Source organism: Callorhinchus milii, unplaced genomic scaffold, assembly GCF_018977255.1.
Source record: "Callorhinchus milii isolate IMCB2004 unplaced genomic scaffold, IMCB_Cmil_1.0 Scaffold15, whole genome shotgun sequence".
In the NCBI taxonomy this organism is placed as follows: Eukaryota; Metazoa; Chordata; class Chondrichthyes; order Chimaeriformes; family Callorhinchidae; genus Callorhinchus; species Callorhinchus milii.
Genome location: NW_024704756.1, coordinates 10,365,629 through 10,386,737, shown reverse-complemented (window position 1 = coordinate 10,386,737; position 21,109 = coordinate 10,365,629). Strand labels below are relative to the sequence as shown.

General features: G+C 37.5%; 1 protein-coding gene across 1 annotated transcript in view; it reads left to right on the top strand.

Annotated features, from left to right (window-relative positions):
* LOC103178026 (glypican-3) overlaps nucleotides 1-21,109 on the top strand; it is an 88,279-nt gene that overhangs the window by 45,064 nt on the left and 22,106 nt on the right. The window contains exons 4-6 of the mRNA XM_007892506.2: nucleotides 5,513-5,646; nucleotides 8,859-8,984; nucleotides 16,858-16,978. Of these exons, the coding sequence (XP_007890697.1) occupies nucleotides 5,513-5,646; nucleotides 8,859-8,984; nucleotides 16,858-16,978 (381 nt within the window). The remainder of the gene's footprint in view (nucleotides 1-5,512; nucleotides 5,647-8,858; nucleotides 8,985-16,857; nucleotides 16,979-21,109) is intronic.

Below are 21,109 nucleotides of genomic sequence, written 5' to 3'. Positions count from 1 at the left end.
TGACGAATAATAGTAATAAAAGCAAAACTCTTTCATTATAAAAAACAGAGAAATTATAGTTGCACAAACGAGTCTCCATGTACATTACACACACACTGAGTAAATGACAGGTACAGTACTATAAGAAATGGACAAGTTTTACTGCTGGTCCATCAACCCACTCGTCCACTAGAGGGAACCAATGGGAAAGAACATCAATATTTTCCTGCTCTCCTGGAGTTTTGAGCACTGGTGTAAATGACACAGAATCACAAGGTTGAGGGATTGGTAACCTAGGATTCTCCAGTTTGTGGCAGATTATTTTCCTTTTTTTGTACTCAATATCAGTTGTCAAGCCCTCTGAGGTCAAGCCAGATGCGGAATAAACCTTTCGCTGTATTAATAATAATAATCCTTGCATGTGATATAGCGCCATATCACGTCTTTGAGATGTCTCAAAGCGCTTCACAGAATATACTGTAAAGAACTGTATATTTTGTGGGCGAAACTCCTGAAACATTCTGCCTTAACTCCTGAAAGCATTATTGCAATCTTTCTCATTTCCCACATCAGCTGTCCTTGTGCTGAGTGAAGCTGAAGGTGCAGGTGACAACAGTTGGAAGTAGAAGCATAATTAAGCAACAGGAAACGATTATGGAAAATAATGTTCCTGCATTGCATGAGTTTTGTCTGGTGTTTGCTTTCAAGAATCGAGATTGTTTTCCAGTTTTTCCACATTTTTGATGCTGAGGAACTAGACGAATGATGGTGATATTCGAAAAGAAAAGGGGAGTTTCTCCCAGTCGATATCTCCCAGTCAACGTCTCCCAGTCCAGCTCTGGTCACTTTCTAGTATATTCTGTGAAGCGCTTTGAGACGTTTCAACCATGTGATAAAGCGCTTCATCAAATGCAAGGATTATTATAATTATTATAAATATAATTATTATTATTATTAAATGGTGTGATAGCCAGCAGAATGGTTCTCATTTCTTTACTGCCACCTGCACAAGCCAGGTTTCCGTCAGCACTGTACTTGACTTACGGGTTCAGAGCCAGCTGGCATGCTGTGCTGAAATAATGCATTCTAAACAGTAAATTGATGCTAAAAGCAGCAATAATGCGTGTGACCAGGTTAAGTTGCTAAATAGGATTAGGTATAAAAAAATTCAAAATTACTAATTAGGCAGCATTTATGCTGTCAACAAAATAGCCAAAATACACCAACAAATTTCCATTTGAGATGGAAATCAATTTCTTGTGTGACCGCAGTTTACACTGAGTTAAGAATGTTTGCCTGTGTATTGAGTGTTCTGCTGCACTATACTTTGCAACATCTGTAAGGAAAACAAATGCTAATTAACTCTGTTGAAATCTGTCAGCGGGGTTTAATGACATTTGCTGAGCCTGCAGCAAAAGATTTAATCTGGTTTGTTACAGTGCTGTTTCCTATAAATATATATAACAAAACTGACAAATTTGTTTTCTTATCCGAACAGTTACCGAATCTGTTGCTGATAGGATCAGGCATCAGTCCTGCCTAAAAACAAATGTTGTGAGAATCAATTTCGGAAGTTATGCGATTTGATAAAAGAATTGATTAAACTTCGTCTTGCACTTGTGAGTCTGTATTTTAAACCCAGGAAAGTTACCACAAATTAACCCAGTTGGATGATTATTCTGTAGTTTTAGCTTGAATAAAAAGTTCTGTATTAGAATAATAATAATAATCCTTGCATTTGATATAGCGTCTTATAAATCTTCGAGATGTCTCAAAGCGTTTCACAGAATGTACTGTAAAGTGAATTGAATATATTTTGTGGGCGAAACGCAGAAGCCAACTGCGCACATCAGTGTCCCACAAACAGTCGTGGATTGAGTCACTAATTTATTATTATTATTATTTTGAAGGAATTTGAAGGAGGAATATCTATAGAGAACATTTCCTTCAGGTGTGGAGTGAGCCATGGAGCCCATATAAATTTTGTCTCGTCTGTAGAAGGAGAGGGATTGACAATCAAAGCGCCTTTTCTCTTTCAAGCTCTTCTTAAGCCTCATAACCAAGTGATTTAGTGTGTTTGGCAAATAATGACTTGATACTTGTGTCACACACCAAACTTTGCTTTGAAAGAGATTTCTATGCTTTAGAAAGGAAGAGATCATCCACTCAGTGAAGTGTTATTTTGTACCTTACTGTCATTCCGAACTGGCAGACACAAGGTAAGAATTTCATACCAGTCACAGGACCAATTCTGAGGTTGGAGTTGAATCTACATGGAAATGAGGGTCTGATTCTTTTAGGCCTGAAAATAACATAGAATCATAGATTGCAAGGAAAATATATACACAGGGCACTTTAGTCTGAAATAATTCTGCTGCAGCAGCTTTTCCTTAACTACATTTGTCTTTCCATGGGCAGTACAGTAATTCATAAAACTGTGCCTCTCGCACTTTATTAGTGCAGCAGGTAATGTTTCTCACTCAGGATTCTGGCATTAATTACTCAAGAGCTTGCCGGTTAACAGATTTTAATTAAATTGTAACTGCTGCAGCTAATAAAATACTAATTGAACTGCGCTTCATGTAGTGATTTTACTTTGGATCATAAAAAGTTCTTGGTTCAATGTTAAATCATACCAGGAGATCAACAAATCAATGTCCGGTTGCCTTTTGATGACATTCGTTGTGTTAATCAATAACACTTATCAGGAGCAGTTGTTTGATTGCTGTTGTCCAAATCCCTCTCCCACTTGGTTCAATGAAGTGCGGGAAAGGGGACTTCTCTGTTATTGCTGTACAAAGTTTGAAATTGATTTTTCTTTGCTACTTTGACAACGAGACAGCTTGAATCACTTCTGAATTTCAAACCTATATTTTTATATAAAAAGAAGTGTACCAGAAATTTTGATGCTGGAGTTGCTTTGGTTTCAATAAGATTTCCTGTTACAGCAAGGGATAACAACAACAAATTACTGTTGTATAGTGCCTTTCACGTTGAGAAGACATCCCAAGGTGCTGGTAAAATCTTGCATTGTAAGACCAGTTTTATGTCTCATGTAATTCTCATTTATCCTTTGGATTCTCTTTACATTAACTAACTTATGGAAGTTAGATGCTTTTTGCTTTTGCCAGTTGAAAACAATTTATTCAACAAACATTCAAATAAGACTTTTTTTAACAAATTGCTGATGTTGAAAATGTTCCAGTGATTTAATTAAATTGCAACACATTTTTGGACTTTACCGTTCAAAACACACCTGAATAGATGTGGCCCCGAGCAGGGAACGTTCATGTATAGTCTTAAGAGGAAGTCTTGTTTGACATTACAAGAACAAAGTGGAGGCTTCAATGTAAAATTAATAAAGGGACAAGTGTGTGACTGCCCCCTTGAATAGTCTTTGCTTTGGCAGATATTTCAAGTAGGAGATTTGCTTGATGTACTCCTGGTAACTCCCTGTTGTCTCTCTAATGTGTATATCAAAGATTGCATTTATCAGCATTTAGTTGATGTTGTATCGCTGTAAATAAGTCAATTAGCCGAGCAGCTTGAAATTTATAAATCTGTAATGAATCTTGAGAGAAATACAAATAACAAAACGCTTACTAGAAGTTCACATGTAAGAATACATTAGTACTTTACTGGGTTCTTGACTAAGCTGTAACTGGAGAGCAGTTTTATATTCTGCTGTGCATATTTAGTATTGGATTTGAACTTTTCTTGGGTCACATTCAAGCAAACTAGTAAAGAGGTGCAGATGGAATTGAAATTTTAGATTACTCTTGGAACAAACCTCCAATGAAAAAAATCAAAGGTTCATAACTGAACTGAAGTCTATTTCAAAGAATACTGAGTATACTTTAGCGCTTGGAGATGCTACCCCACGTGAAGGGTGCTATGTAAGTGCAAGTTGCTGTTATAAATATATTGTATATATGGTAAAGCAAATTAGTTTGGGTTCTGATTTCTCATGGAATAGGAGTTTCTCCATGAATGTCTTTTGTGGGGTTTTGTTTGCAGCAGGATAGCTGTACTTTTGTTGTGCTGCCACACGTTAAGTGACACAATGAAGCAATGTCACATCACCGAACTGCGTGCTTGCAAGAGAACAATAAAAAGTGGTTTACTCAAAACTTTCTCAAAAGGCAGTGATCCTTTAAATTGGTATTTTGAGGTTAATGTTGACAGCTTAGCTCCAAGCCATTACAACAGGAAATTAAAATATTTAATGTGGTAATGTAGCATGGGTTTATTTAAAGGCTCATTAGATCAAAGTACTCCGCAAAATCCAAGGGAAGTGGCAGATGAAGCAAAGAAAGTGCCGAGCTGGTAAAAAAAAATAAAGTCAGATTCAGAGAACATGGGTTTGATCTGCAAATATATTCACTTTAAAAAGGTAACAGAATAATTTTACCTTACCGAGAATGTGTGCATAGCCTTAATTTATATGCTTAAAGAGAATTTAAAATTTTAAATATTTATGGACTTTTTCTTTCTTATTTATTCATTGCTTTGTTCATTGCACATATTATCTTTTTGTTTTGTGTGGGGGGGGGGGGGGTTCCTCTGTAAAAGTGATGGTACCCATAGGCTTTGATGATGGATTACTTGATTACTCATATTTAAGAGAAAGCAAACATTTTTGGGTCATAACAATTTACATATCAGCTTTTTGGTCCAAAGAGCAATAAAGTGCTCATTATCAACCTCAGATGTTTCCCTTACATCATAGATAATAGAAATGGTTGAGGATTGTTAATTTCTTTAAAAGGAATGGGTGATGATTAAAAGTGTAATAAACTAAACAATAATTAGTTGGTGGTGATTATTCAATTACACAGAAACTGTGGAAATTGTTTTGATATCATTGACTGGGGACATCAATTCAATGAAGCATGATCAGCCTGAAACCTTTTGAAAATAAATGTGCAATGCCATATTATTACTTTGATAAGAAAATAACTAACTAGTTATTTCAGCAGTCACTGAAATGATGGCAATGTTTTGAATTTTTGGGTTATATCCTTTTGTTGAATCCTAAAAGGTATTACATAGTTGTCCTCACCCTTTGTATCATTATCCTCCCAACATTTTAGTACAATGTATGTAATCAATAAAACAAAAATAACAAACTGGTATTGCTGTATCGGGTTTTCTCCCACAAAAAACGCTGTTATCACTGAGGACGTCCACTGTGCTATGAACAGTAGTGATGAAAATAATAGCATTTCTCAAGGTAAAATGGAACTGCCTAAAGTTAAAACCTCATTAATACAACTATCCTTATACAGTATCACTGTATGTGAAATAATAATTGAATATAGCCTTGTTTCTCAGAAATCATTGTCATAACTCTCAGATTAAATACCACAAGTAATTTGGAATCCAGCTGTGGAAAATTTAGTTGCAACTTATTTGTAGTATTTTATAGCTTCTTATACTGATAGCAATATGTCAGGAATCATATGTCAATAAATTATTTTGCATGAATCATTGTGAGTTAATTTGTGTAATAATCTAAACTGCTTCCTCCTAGATTGGCAAAGTATGTGGTTATTCCCTGAAAAGATACAATCGATCTGCCTACTATCCTGAAGATCTTTACATTGACCAGAAGGGGGTGAAGGTTTCTTACACAGAGCATGAAGAGACCTTCTCCAGTAGGAGAAAGTAAGCAGCTATTTAGCTTTTTGTTACAGATGTGTTGTTTGTGTAATTATTGTAATTGCAAATACCCTGTATGGTGTAATCATCTACGTTTCCATGAAATGGTTCTGTCATGGATTCTTGATTGGTAGTTCAATACATAAATTAGAGTGTAGAAAGGTCAAGAGCAGTCTATCAATTGCTTCATTGCAGTAACAATCGGATTGGTATTTATTATATCACATACTGATGCTCAGAAAGTCTCCTGTCAGCTGCAAAGAATGAGTCTCTTCTCCTTGATGAGCAATTAAAGTATTACAAAACATGCTTGAAAACACAAACCCGGAAGCTCGAGCGCAGATGGCAGAAATCTGGCTTCACGATTCACTGCCAACTGTGGCTCGAGTACCTCCGACCTACCACCTCTCCCATTCATAGGCCAAAACTGACTTTTAGTCCAAAGTCATCCTGGAGGCAAGCAACAATCCAATGACACTGTTTTCCACAGCCCATCACCTCCTCTGTGCACCCCCTCAAGCCCCATCTATCCTCACATCAAACACCAAGTGCAAAGAGGTCCTTGCTTCTTCGCCTCAAAGATTGAAAACATCCGTTTGGCTGCATCATCCTTCCCCCGCCATGTCCTCTTCCACCCCACCTAGACCATCCACACCGCCTTCTCGTGAAACCCTTGTGCATGTGTTTGTCACCTCCTGCATGGATTACTCAAACACACTCCTTGCTGGTCTCCCCAGTTCCACTATTCAAAAGATCCAGCTCATTCAGAACTCTGCTGTCGACACACTGACCCGGACCAACTCCGTACACATATCTCACCAATTCTGGCCCAGGATCCACTGGCTCCCCATCACCGATTGGATAGACTTCAAGATCCTTACACTCGTGTTCAAATCCCTTCACTCACTGGCCCCTCCCTACCTCTCCGGCTTCTCACCCCAATCCACCACCCGGCACCTCCGCTTGACTGGCACTGGCTCCTGCTCGTCCCTCGCACCCTCCCCCACCCCACCATGGGAGGTTGTGCTTTCAGCAACTATGCCCTGAAACTCTAAAACACTCTCCCTCAATCCCTCTGCCTTGCCCCTCTCTCCCCTTTCTCAAGTCCCACCTTAAAACCTTCTCTTTGACTGTGGTTACGACCACCTTGCCACCACCCCACCCGGCTCGGAGTCAGGCTCCACCACTGTTAAGCGCTCCGAGACGGTACCCTGTGTTGTTACATAAGTAAAAGTTGTTGTTGTTGTTATCAGTTGCACAGATTTTTTTTATTGTATAAGTAATTTGATAACTGGTCCACAGTTAGTCCACAGTATAGTCATAACTTTGATTTCTGATTCACTACAAAGGTTAAGTGGTATCTTCACTGAACACTTAATAAATTTTAGGTGAAACAACAACAAAATTACATTTATGGAGCGCCTTTCACATCGGGAGGTCGTCCCAAGGCGCTGGACAGTCAAGGGTCAGGACCTGAGCATGGGGGAGGGGTGGGGTAGGGGTGAGGGAAGGCAGAGAGGAGCGAGGGCGACTGAAGGCACGATCGAAGAGGAGGGTCTTGAGACCAGCTGTGAAGGAGGCAAGGGAGGAAGCGAGGCAAAGGGATTGTGGGATGGAGTTCCAGAGTGTGGGGGCAGAGAGGCTGAAAGCCTGGCCACCAATGGTAGGGTGGGAGACATGGAGCAGGCCAGAGCCCATTGAATGGAGGGAGCGGGTAGGTTGGTAGGGAGTCAGTAGGTCAGAGAGGTAGGAGGGGGCAAGGCCATGGATAACCTTGAAAGTGAGGACAAGGATCTTGAATTCGATCCTCTGAGGGATGGGCGAGGGTGGGAGTGATGGGGTCATGGAGCCTGGTACGTGAGAGTACACGAGCTGCAGAGTTTTGGATACAACTGAGGATCAATAAAGTGAAGCAACATTCTGGCTAAATGCTGAGATCAGACGTTTAAAAGAAAATTCTTTACATTTCTTAAAACGTGAGGTTGCTAGTTACATAATTACAGGCACCTGTTATTTCCTCTATAAATATGCATTCACACCTGCTTTACATAGCTAACATAACTTCTAGTACTCACCTCGCAAGCGGGAGACCTGGGTTCGATTCCCAAGTTTCCTTGCTCCACACACCTGATAATACTCCCTCAAGAAAAAAACGACAATAATAAAATTGAGGGACTGCTGTGCGCAATTGGCTGCTGCGTTTCGCCCACAAATATTCAGTCAATTCACTTTACAGTATATTCTGTGAAGCACTTTGAGACATTTAGAAGACGTGAAAAGCGCTATATCAAACGCAAGGATTATTATTAGTATATTATAACATTGCCAACTTTACAGTGGGAAAAAAATGTGCAAAAGAGGCAAACTAGGCACCAAATGTAATGGGCCATCTGAAAATGCGTGCAAACAGTTCAAACTATGCACTCAATTAAGCATTGCAAACATAAAAGTAAATGATCTATGATGGCTGTTAAATAATTCAGTATGATAATGATTTCACAGTCTTAGTTCTTGTAGGATTTTTTTTGTTAATTTGCATTTTCAAAGACAAGACAGGAATATTGCAATTTGCCACTGTGGCAATCCTGACTTCCCATTTTCTGTTCAATATGCCACTTGATCTCCTTTTACGATTCAATACACTGTTTGATCTGCTTGTAATATAATGGTAATGAGTGATTATCAACTAAGTACTTAATTTATGCACATATCTTGTATCTGGATTTGCAGAATGCGTTAAAGTGAGCTACAAGTTCATTACATAGATTACAACAAAATTTATATTTTCACCTAGGGAGAATAGCATGAAGAGCTTCACAGCTGACTTGTAGAGTAGGTCATGGAGGAGGATGTTTTCAAAATATTCTGTGTAATTTATTACAACAAAACAACCTCATCACTCTTCACACGGGATTGTGTCTTGGAGCTCTTATTCTACACCATTTGTTATCAAAACAGAGTTGTTGTTTGAGTTATTTAAATTATATCCTTCCTGAAAGTTTTTTTGATTTGAGTTTTAATCATCAATAATCGTTACATCTGAGTATAATTCAATGTAGAACCTATTGTGCAGGTAGAAAGTTGTACAAATAGAAAATGCTACTAATGGACAAAAACCACTGTGTGGTAAGCATATAGCTTGACCAGCATCTAATGACCAACTTTGCTTGTGTTTTTAATTTTTCTATCTTAAACATATATTTCTGTTTCACTTACAGGGAGTTCATCATCAATTTGCGCATGTACAGTAATTTCTACATCGGTCTCCCTGATCAAATATGCAGATCTGATTTAACTCATCATAATAACTCAGAGTGCTGGAACGGACAAGAAATTGTACCAAGGTGAGATTTTGAATATGACATTTCTGTCTATTATGTCTATCTGTAAGAGCTGCATAGAGTTATTCTGATCAAACTGAAGAACGTTATTCTATACTGTACATCTGTGCCAGCCTTGTTGGTTGCACTCTTCCCTCTGAGTCAGACGTTTTGTGGTTTACGCCATCGACTGGGACTTTGAACGCATACGGCCTTGGCCAGCTCTCCAATGTAATGCTTGCAGTGTCACACTGTTGGTGATGCCGTCCTTTGAATGAGACGTTAAACCGAGGTCCCATCTGCCTGTTCAGGATGCTAAAGATCCCATGGGACTGTTCAAATGGAGCAGGGAATTTCTTCCAGTGTCCCAGCCAAGAATCCCCCAAATAAAGTTGGTCGTTCATGTTGTTTTTAATTCAGTGAAAGTATGCTGAGCCATGCACAGGAAATGACGTCTGCAATGACTTGGCAATCTGGAATTCAAATGTTTTTCACACTTTGATATAATGTGGCCTCTAAGATATGAGAGCCAGACAACTGCATTTATAATGGGGTTACTCTGTAGTATTTGAAATTGGTTGTGAATAAGTTGAGATGCTCAGGATTTATTATGAACTGAACTGTTCTGGCAGTGGTTTTATTAATGTAGTAATTTTTGAGTGGGCTGTTTAGGCGTTCTTACTATGAACCAATGTTAGGGAATTTTTGTTCGACTTTGCTGGAGGGCTCTTAAAGGTACTCAAAGCTCAACTGCTCCCCAGTGGATTGAGATCTATCTTGTAAGGTGAAAGGAGGAGAATGGCATCATTTTACATGAAGCATCAAGAGTAATATTAAGCAAATCATTATCAAAGTCATACTGAGGTGAAAATGTACGGAGGCGTTGGTAGCTACAGATATATTTTTATTATAACCTTTCACGGGTTGCTACCTGAATTAGTAACTCTGGTGCCATCTTTAGGATAGAAGCAACTGAAGGATCTAAAACATTCACGGTATATTTTTAAAAAATAATAAAACAGAACAAAAGGGCTATAGACTTATCACCTATTTCTTGAGATACAGTCCTAAACATAAAATGCTGATGCTTAAAAAAACTAGTGATTAATCATGCCATGAGTTTGCTGGAGGATTGCAGGTTTATTGAGCGTTCAAAGTTAGCACCTCTGCTGCAGCCATTTTGTTCTTCCACTACTGAATCCATAATTGCTGTACCCAATTGCCTATCGCATTTTGTCCACAAAATACACAGTCGATCCACTTTACAATATATTCTGTGAAGTGGTTTGAGGCGTCTCAACAATGTGATAAGGCGCTATATCAAATGCAAGGATTATTATAATTCATATAATAAATTGCTTGCACTGGAGGCATACAAGTGTAATTATACCTGAAATTGTGCAAACCATTAATGAACAGGAAACCTGAGGTAACTCGGTCCAATTTGCAAAATATAGCAAGAAAGACAATCTGCTCCCTCCCACATATTTTTTTTGAAAACACATGACAAGTGTTCTGTGTTGCCGAAAGCCTGACAATCCACTAACTCTGATCAGTAGAAGTCATTTTGTTCTGTTTAAATGTAAATAATTTCTCTGCCGCTTTTTTAAAAAAATAAGCAATTCAAAAGTAAGCAGGAATCCTTCCAATCCATCCTAATTATCCCATTCCCACACCAAGATGTTATGCCAATATAGCCAGGGCAGACACAAGATGAAAAGATGGCAAAACCAATTACCCATTTGGGAAGTGACCTTTTTGTCCACAGGAGAATCCAGTTTATGGAGTTTCTATACATCTGTTGAAACAATTAGGCAATGCAATAGCAGCCATTACCCTGTCAGATCCTTATGGAGAACTAAAGTAAAACATCTGACTGCTTTCATACAGTAAAATAGCCAGACTTGACTCCAGTGTCATTTTAGGATTAAAGTACTTTTTGAAGCAAAAATGCGACTGACTCAGGCTGTTGTCCTTAATGTAACATTGGCAAAAAGAGAAGCTGAGATTAGCCCAACACTAGCTTGTTAAACAACAGTAGTGGCAGATGTCTTATCGACAGGCTGGGAATTCATCTAGAATATGTAATAAATAATTTGTCACTTTCTGTCTGTCAAGAGCTCTATAACTATTAATTCAAACTGACTTCACAGATATTTAAAGACCCTAGTGAAAACTGATATTACAGTGAAAGTATGTTGCATCAAAGGACTACAAAATTGCCCCTGTTATCTGCAGAGAAGCAGTATTGCAGAGAGTATTGAATGACAAGGGAACCATAATCTTACGGTCTCTTACTAAGTAGAATTCAACATATTTACCTGTCCTCCTGAGAACAAAATGAAGGACTAGAAATGATAACCACATGAAAAGAAAAAGGCAATGCAGCTCACTCTGGATTTCTGTTTCAAATTCCACATTAATTCCCCCCACGCCCCCATCCCATCTCAACAGCTTTAGTCAATCAGCTTCTTTCAACTGCTGCTATAGATTCATCACTTACTGCACTAGGTGGCAGTCTATCCCATCAATCTGATGTGTGAAGCAGCTGTTGCTCAAGGTTTCTTTATTCACAGCTTCCACATATTTGTAATCTGTTGCTCCATTCATGCATTTGCATATCCAAATTCTCCATTCCCTCCAATGTTATATAAACTGGAATTGTATCCTTCTTAATTGTTTTCTCGTTATGAATATACCTGCTTACTTTGTCTCTCTTTATAGCTCAATGATCTAAAACCTGGAATTAAACCTTTAGTGTTATTGCCTTTCAATCCATTTTACTGTCTTTATGTGTCTTCTTAAGTATAATGACCATTTGTTCATACCTGTACTTTGGAAATCTGAGTAATAAATACTCCTTGAATATGTTCTTTATGAATTTGCTTATCATAAATAACAATATTATGTTTGCCATTAGAATCAACACACCTACACTTTTGACAGTATTTTTACTGCTTGCTTAACTATTATACTGAGATTGTTATGAAAATCCTGGGGATTTTTAAATAGAAAGTTTAGCATAAACATGGCATTCATGATTGGTTGTGAAGTTAAATAAGTTTGTTTACATACATATTCTGTCATAAGTTATGTGTTTTTTTACAAAAAGACATGAAGGAAAATTAATCCACTTTAGCAAATATAAAGTACAAACTCCTGCAATTTGAATAGGTGAGGAAGATAACAAGTAGATAATGTAAAATAGTTTTGTGATTTACACTATTTCAGTTTAAATAACCATTCAGAGAGGCTTTATGTCAACAAATTTTGAATTTCCAAGTAGATGGCTGCTTTGGAAACAAACAATAATGCTAGTAATAATGATTGCATTTGATATAATTAGCATGTTAAAATGCCTCAAATTACACAAAATTTTCTCTGAAGTGTAGTGACTGTGTATTTGTATGCACAAAATACACAGATGGCAGGCTATTACAAAGTTAATTCAATCTTCACAGAAATATCAAATCTTAAATATTTAAACCTCTTCAGAAGTAATATTACCCAAAGATCCACAGGTTTGAAAAATCCTGTAATAACATATTACAATAACTGTTCAAACTTGAAGACAACATTGCCTTTTCATAACAAAATAGATATACAGCATACAAAATAAAATACAACATTATACGAGAAGTGTAAACCGTATTCGATAACTGTGATAACACAATTTAAATTGCCAGAATATATTAGGAGTAGCTCTGTAAAAGACTGACAACTATATATAGTAAAGAATCAATTTGGTTTGCATTTTTTCAGAACATTGGTTCTCATCGCAGTGCGATGTTTAGTACAGGCAAAGTTTCCACAGTTTCCAATATCTTAAACTGCTAGTTCAGGTCAGAACCAGCAGAAGGCACTGCATCATAGTACAAATACAATCACAGTTGTAGGTGAGTAAATACACACTTTTGCTTGAGGCAATATTCCCAAAATTGCATGCTATGAGTCCATCGATATTGGCATGGAAAGGTAGTTTCTCATGGTGTCCTAGCTATCAATCCCTCCTGATAAATTGATAATTTTGTGCAAAAACGGGCTTTGTGTCCCATTGATGTATACGACATACTCTGCTGTTTGTAGTTAAGGAGATGCCTTTCTTCCCTCAAGAGTACAAGAGCCAATGCATAGATATTTTAAGTTTTGACAGCGATTATAATTTATGCTAAAATCAGATGAATAGCCTAGAAAATGGAAATTTTGCACATAAAAATATCTTAACAAAATAGCAATTTTGAAGGGTAAAGTAGTTATTTTTGGGGTGCAATGGACTGTTGCATCATATCCACAATCAGTTTTTTTAAAATTTGAAACATGTAGCAAAATTTGGCATATGGTTAATCAAATATTTAAAGATAATGTAGACCACAAATCATAATAATAATCCTTTCATTTGAAATGGAGTATTTCACTTTGGGAAGACTTACTGTGAAGTGTAGTGACTATGCATTTTGTAGGTGAATGTGGCAGCTAATTTGTACACATCAGTATCTCTAAACAGCCATGAAGTGAAGGAACAATTTCATCTTGGGGATTGTTGGCCAGGACACCAGGAAAAACTCTCTTCTCTTTTTAAGTAGTGCATTGGATGCTTAGGATCCACCTGAACAGTAGACAAGACCTTGGTTGATCCAAAGGATGGCAACTCCAACATCGCAGTGCACCCCACCACTTTTGGAGTTTCATTCATGTGAATATCAAACAAATTCAGCAAATAATCCCTGTATTTGTGCAGGCAACATTTCACACCTGCTTTGTTTCCCATCGTGATACAATAAAAAGCGTCATATGACAGCCTACTATTTCGTATCAGATGCAACCACCAAAATATGTATTATAATAATTTCATTTCAGAATATAATAATAATACCCCCATAACTCAATCGCTGCTAACTTTTGGAGTCCTGTAGCTCAGTGGTTAGAGCACTCGCTTTGCAAGTGAGAGACCTGAGTTCAATTCCAGGCAGAGGGCGAAACCTTGGGCAAGTTTCCTTACTCCACACAGCGCCTAATAATAATCCCTCCAAAAAAAACAAAATCAATAATAAATTGGTCATTTTCAATCTACGACTGTTTGTGGGACATTGCTGTGCGCAATTGGCTGCCGCGTTCGCCCACAAATATACAGTCAATTCACTTTACAGTGTGTTCTGTGAAGCGCTTTGGGACGTCCTCCCGACGTGAAAAGCGCTATATCAAATGCAAGGATTATTATTATTATTATTATTATTATAATACTGTGTGACAGAAATGTTGCAGTCACTTAAAGCATCTAATCCTCGACTGAGTTTTTGAATAGGATTATTTGGGCACATTTATAACAGCTGTCCAGTTATATTCTGTGGTTCTTAGCACAGGATTATGATTAATCATGTGTCTGGCTTCTATGAATAAGACTGTCCATTTAGCGATGATTTGTCTTGAATTGGGACAGTTGTGAGCTGTGATACTGCCCAATAATTTCATGTGGGACTATTGCAGCTGGAAGAAAATCTGGGTTGGATTTGAAACCAATTCCCAGAGGAAAGTGTATAAAGCCAAAGCCCTAAGTTCTCCAAATCATTCCTCGCATCCTTTTACTTCCCACATTATCCTGTGGGAAATGGTCCAAGCAAGTCTGAGGGAAAATGGAGCACTTGGAGACTGCTTCCTCAATTACTTGTGAGCATAAAATTAAACTTTTTGAAGGAAGATCCTGTTCTCAAAAACTATGCTTTTGAGCTGCACAGCAGCAAACCAAACTGATAGCAGGCAGTCAGAATGCAGCTGAATGGGAGAAAGAGAGGGAAGGAGGTGAGAGACAAAGGAAGTAGCCAATTATAGCAAAGAACTATTGCAGAACTATTGAGCTCAGAAACTACAGGTACTCGATTAAAAAAAATAAAACCATATTTGCAGTTGTTTGGCAAAATAATATCCTTTAATTCAGGGTACTCCAGGAAGAGCTGAATTGCATGGTCTCAGATCATCAGTGGAAGAAGAGTATTTCTGATATTTCTAACAAGAGGTTACATTCCATAAGGAAACTGATCATTCCTCTTCCTTCCTTCCTTCCTTCCTTCCTTCCTTCCTTATGTAAACGTGAGTCTGCACATGCAGATAAAAGTGGGGAAGTGATAGATGGCATTGACATTCAGCTGCAGTCACCTATATGACCATTTTAAATGTCAACCTGGTTCATTTACTCGTGATCGATCATGTACTGGTCACACTTAGAAAATCTATCAGAAATGTATGTCAGCAGGTGAAATGCGGGAAACCTTTATGGAATGTCCACAATCTGCTTCTGTCGACAACAGGATCGAGCACACTATGAAAAACATTGGAACTTTAAATCTAGGTGGAGAGACATACAGAACATATGACAATGATTGGTAGCATACCATTGTATTGAAGCTCCTTGTTACTTAAAGAAAATACGTTCTACAATGTTTTTTTTCAACTGGATAAGATTCCTATCCCCTGGGTGATAGAAGCACAAATGGATTTGTCTATTCCAATGTCAGTTTTGCAACAAAAGATTCAGTTTGAAAAGACATTCATGTCCTTGGCTTTTGTTAGGTGGCTGATATTTATTTTACAGTAACACAGGTTGCAACCAGGCTGCGTAGTCAATGTGTGACTATGCAGCTTGTGGAGAGGTAAACAGGGACCCCTTGGTGCTGAGCTAGTTCCAAGGTGATGTGCTTTGGCAATTAAATGATGGATCCTCTGTGGAGGTCTTGTTAGTCCAGTTCCTGAGCCAGGTGGGTCTGCAGTACTCAGGGCACCATTGATGATCGACCAGTCAGGCTGGCTAATCATCCAGATTTGAAGGGGCAGAACATTCACTGGGGTCAGAAATTCTTCACACTCAGCTCCTGCTAACCTCACAAACCCCAAACCCTGATGGATAGAACGGCTCTACCTGGACAAGCACCAGGAAACGCTGGAAAGTGTTTGCAATGTCAAGCTATGCTTTTTCCACTGGTTAAATTCCAGCAGAATCCTGAAGCACTTTCTGGTGTCCTCAAGCCTTGGCTTTCGTTAATTTGCCCCTAATACTCTCCAGAATTAAATAAGCAGGTTGCATCCCTCCAGGGAGAGAGTCCATATTGTATTCCAGACATGGGAAACGTTTCATATGTATGTGATTATAGAACTCTCCGTCTAATTTGGATACTCATAAGCATGATGATAGGTTTCACATATGAAACAGCCTGCTAACCAAAAATAGTAAATTCTCGTAATTATGCAACTACTCAATGAATGTAGGAATTATGACATAATCTCAACACAACGCTACATTTATATGATGTGATCTAACAAGGTCAACTCAAACATTCAAGGTGTACGTGCATTATGTCAGGTCTGGTTGTCATGAGGTATAGATTTAATGTCACTCCACGACCTGTGTTGTGTGCAATTGCACAACGTAATGACTTAGCAATGTCATTGCCTTTTAATCTTCATATTTAATTTATGTAGTATGTTGTATGGCACACTGTGTGACAATGTTTTGTCCATTATATCACTCCATTCCATTTGCCTGATCGTCTTTTAGCTCCAGAGATGGGTACAAATGTGAAATGTATCACAAACAAAGAACAACTTTTTTTTGTAACCATGATAAAAATTGCATCAGCAGGCAGGACCTATGCTGAGCACAGTGTTAACATTTCTAGCTGTTCTTTTCCTTTTTTTATCGTGGGATTGGTAGATTTGTTCAAAATGAGGTGTTCTATGTAAATGCAAATAGACTCTTTTCCAAAGGTAAACATTTGTGTATCCTTAAATCAAAAGAGGTAATTCTTTCATTGATTCATCAATGTGGCACAATCTAAGTGTAAATAATTGCCTCAGTATGAGAGAATTGAACTAAACAGTTGACATTTTCTTTTCACCCTTAATTCAGATACAGTCATCAGGTTGTAGGATATGGTGTAAAAGCTCAAGCCAACAATCCTGAAGTCAAAGTAAAAGGATCAGAACCTGTAATCAGCCAAATAATTGACAAACTGAAGCACATAAATCAGGTATGAAGTTTGCTTATTCACTAATTCGTGTCTTCTATCTCTTACTATTTTCGCCTACAAAATGCAGTCACGACATGAAGTAGGGTAAATCCTGTAAGATTCTCATATAAAATGTGGCAGAATCATCAACACTGAAGACATGGTGACCTGTTACAAATATACTGAACACTTTGTTGTAGACTATGAGATTGACTTTAAGAAATACGAGTATTGATTGAAATAAGACAACTTCTTATTTCATAAAATTATCTTTTCTTTCTGTACTGAATTGGTGGCGGGGTGACGGTCAACTCCAGTTGTAGCTACCTGCGCATGTGTTTTGCATTCACCTCCTGGGTCTGTTTGTCTGTCTGCAACCTGCTCTCACGTCCTATAGTTAGAGATCCCCTTCCTTCAGGGAATACTTACATGGAAATAGAGAGAAATACTTGGTTGCTGGCTTTTAAATTGCCTGAAGCAGGACACAGAGTTAATTTGGGGTCAGGAGGTTGGTAACCAGAGATCTTTCCTGGAAGGTCAGGAGATAATATATATGTATTTCTCCCACACAGAGCTGATAATTCTCAGTTACTATTGCATACTTTTTGGACAGTCCCTGTCACCTGAGTACTGACACTTATTTTAAATTGAGATCAGAAGATATTGAGGATTAAGATTTAATCGTTCTCTTTTGATCAAATGGAATAATTTTATACTCGGGAGATGATATGTGTGGGTCACTCGGACTGCTCGAGGGAGACTGGTAATTTACGCTGCTGGACAGAATTGTCATGGCTATCACTTGCATATGACAAGGGGCAGAATTCTCATTTTTTATTTTTTTTATTGCATCAAGAAAGATACCGACAGGCTGGCAAGCAGCCAAGGTAGCAGTGGAAGCCAGACCGAGCAACGGGTCTTGAGAATTAGGTCACAGACAGCAATGCAACCTCGGGTTGGGAACTTAGAAAGAGACATTCCACCCCACCCTCCCTTAGACAGATAGCACTTAATAATATTATTACATAATAATAAATACTTTCTGTGTAATCTAATCTCAGGATTCAGGTGGCAAACCACTTAAACTTCACTGTCATGGTTTATAAAGCCTCTAAACACATTGATTGGATTACATTCTTGTGAATCGGTTATCTTCTATGTTATTCAGGCCCTGTGTAAATAAACAAAAATCCAGTGCCTATTTACATGATGTAAACTGTGAAGTTTATTAAATAATCTGACTCTAGAATTCATTATTCGATTTACACGAAGGAACTGTACATTTGTAATGCACAAAAGCTGTCCATTTATCAGAATTGTATATTGATTTAACTGGTCTTCAGGTCCGCTAATTTGAAGGGATCAATGCAATGACTGTGTTAACTCTTCAACTGCTGGCATGGAAATTCTATGGAAACTGTTTCCATGGTGTCAAACAGTTCTGTATATTAGCTGACCCACTAAAGCTGAACCTACCCATCCCCCCATATCACATATGTATAGCTGCTCAAACATTTGCAGATGGCATTCAATTTAAGGCAATATGGCTGTTCTGATTTTTAATATTGATTTCTCAATCTCTACCTACGCCACAATAGAGCTGCAAACAAATTCTGCAGTGCATTGTGGAGGAGAATACTGAAATCTGTCAGTGTTGCATGCAGTTCATTAATATCAGCACACAGACATGTATAAACAACCACACAAACATGTATAAACAACCACACAAACATGTATAAACAACCATACAAACCCAATGGCACTTTATGTTCTATAACACAAGGATCCATATATTTTAATTTGCTGCTTATAACTCCACACATATTTTAAAAAAACTAATTATTAACCTTGTACCTTCTGTATAAGCTTTACCAAAAATGACATTATTAACATTTTATTAATGTCGGATTTATAACATTAAAATTATCTTCGAGTGGGGTAAACTGGGTTTTTGCTTTGCTATATGAAAGATACAAATGTTCATCAGAAGCTATATCTTTGGTTACTTTGGTTACTTTATTCCAAAGAAATCATGCCACGGTGCTGTGTGATAAGAAAAATTGCAGTTTAACAAATATGATGTTCTACTGAAGTACAGCACAAGGGTCAAATAATCTTAAGGCATACCTTTGGGTCAGAGATGTTTGACTTGGTATTAAAGTTTCCATAGAAACTATCTATTTAATTTTTCAGAAAATGTAATCCACTGATTTATTAGTCTCCATAATTCACAGAGTATTCGACAAAAATGTTCACGTTCCCTTCTTCGTGTTATCGTACCCAAACAGGCACCTTGGAGACATGATAAATGAATATTGCCAGAGAAAATGTTTCTCTCTTATCCAGTAACTTGATTTTTTTTTACTGATGCATGTTAGATTAATAATTTTTATTTCAGCTACAAGTTGTGAAGAGAAAGTTATCTGTAGGCACGGACATAAATGACATTACAGAACAGATATATTCTTAGAGCATTGAAAGCCTGGTAACATGAAGTACTTATTCAATTTAATTCAGTGCTGCTCAATTTGGTCCATTTATTAACATTTTTATCTGACTGACACAAGCAAAATTGCTTCAGTTAATGCTGAGAGTGAAAGCGCCCTATTTTATTTAGGCTATTAGTATTCCTGTCTGGTTGGTCCTAGGTTATGTTCAGTGTTCAGAAGTGCATACAGTTATTTTATTTCCTTGACATGCATCATTTTCTTAATGTTTAATTTGACACGTGGCATGTTAGAGTCACCGATACACAAATGAGGAATTATTGAACATGTAAAATTGGGGCCATTCTGCCGCTTTCCGTGTGCTTTGCCTGTATCAACTTCTCTATGGTCAATCTTCTTCCAACCTAGTAAACTAGGTTCCCCATTCTCCCAATAACTCTATAAAATGGAACACTATCCACAAGCTTGGTTGAGAATTGATGAAATGCATTTGAATGTGGCAAGTGTGTTCAAGTGACTTGGTTCTGACCTTTTGCAAGCCTCTTGTTACAACTACTTTTGAGCTTCCAAGTCATTTGATCAGTCATTATTTTTAATTACAGATACCGTCACCATCTGCTCACCTGTGGCATCTATTGACCCATCTGTTTTGCTTTCTTATTTAAATAAAATAATATATTTTTTCACAAATAATCAGATGACATGTATCTCGTTCTGCATATTGATTGCATTTTAGAAAGAATGAAAGGTAATTCTTAGTTTTAAAGTGCTAATTACTTGTATAGTGAGCATTTCAATCAGCAAGAGTTTAATTGGATGTTGTCTACATAACCACATGCAATGTTGCTTTAAATTCTCCACGATTGTGTCCTATTAAAATGGTTGTATTTGACCATGAATGTTTGCAGGTAGTATAAATATACAGCATAGTGTAACAAAAACATTTAAGGTTCGTGTTAAGCACTTTCAGCTAACGTTACTATTAAAGTATGAATAACTTATGCTTGGCTTGGGAATTTGTCTGGCTCAGGTCTGCATCAGTGTTAAGAAACATTTAGCAACCAAAGCAAGGTTTTGTGAATGTGTCGGGGAGTGGATAGGGGGTTGAAGATGACAGAAAGTGAAAAGATCTCCAAACAGAGAGCATGACAGCTCGCTTTGATAGATGCCTACTTCACAAACCATAATCTCCTCTGAATAAAAATGAACTGCTCAGCATTCATGACGAAAGAAATGTTTTCACACACCAGTGATCCTTGTAACTGAATTAAAAGGAACTTGGACTGACTTCAAAGTGGAGAGAAATCTAAATTTGCTGCAAGTGCTTCTTGCTGACGTTTCATGACTTTTGTCCAGAAATGTTTGTCCAAATATTTTCACCACAATTATAAATGTTAATGTAAAAGCGAATCCAGTTTAAGTTAAAATTCATTTTTTCCATAAATACATTAATCAAACAAGATAGTTTACTAAGCAAAGTGATATTATCTATTTTCTTTGCTTATTTTAATTAGTTAGGTGCTGTTTAAGGGTTAGTGCCAAGTATACCACTTCTATCAAAGAAGAACAGGTCAAAAAAGTCATAATTCATTTTGAGAGCTTCCTTTTTTGGAAGATCTAAGGGATATACATTTGTTTCCTCCTACAATTGATACATTCAGAATGTAAATAAAACCTAGAATAAACCATGTGTGTCCATTGGACG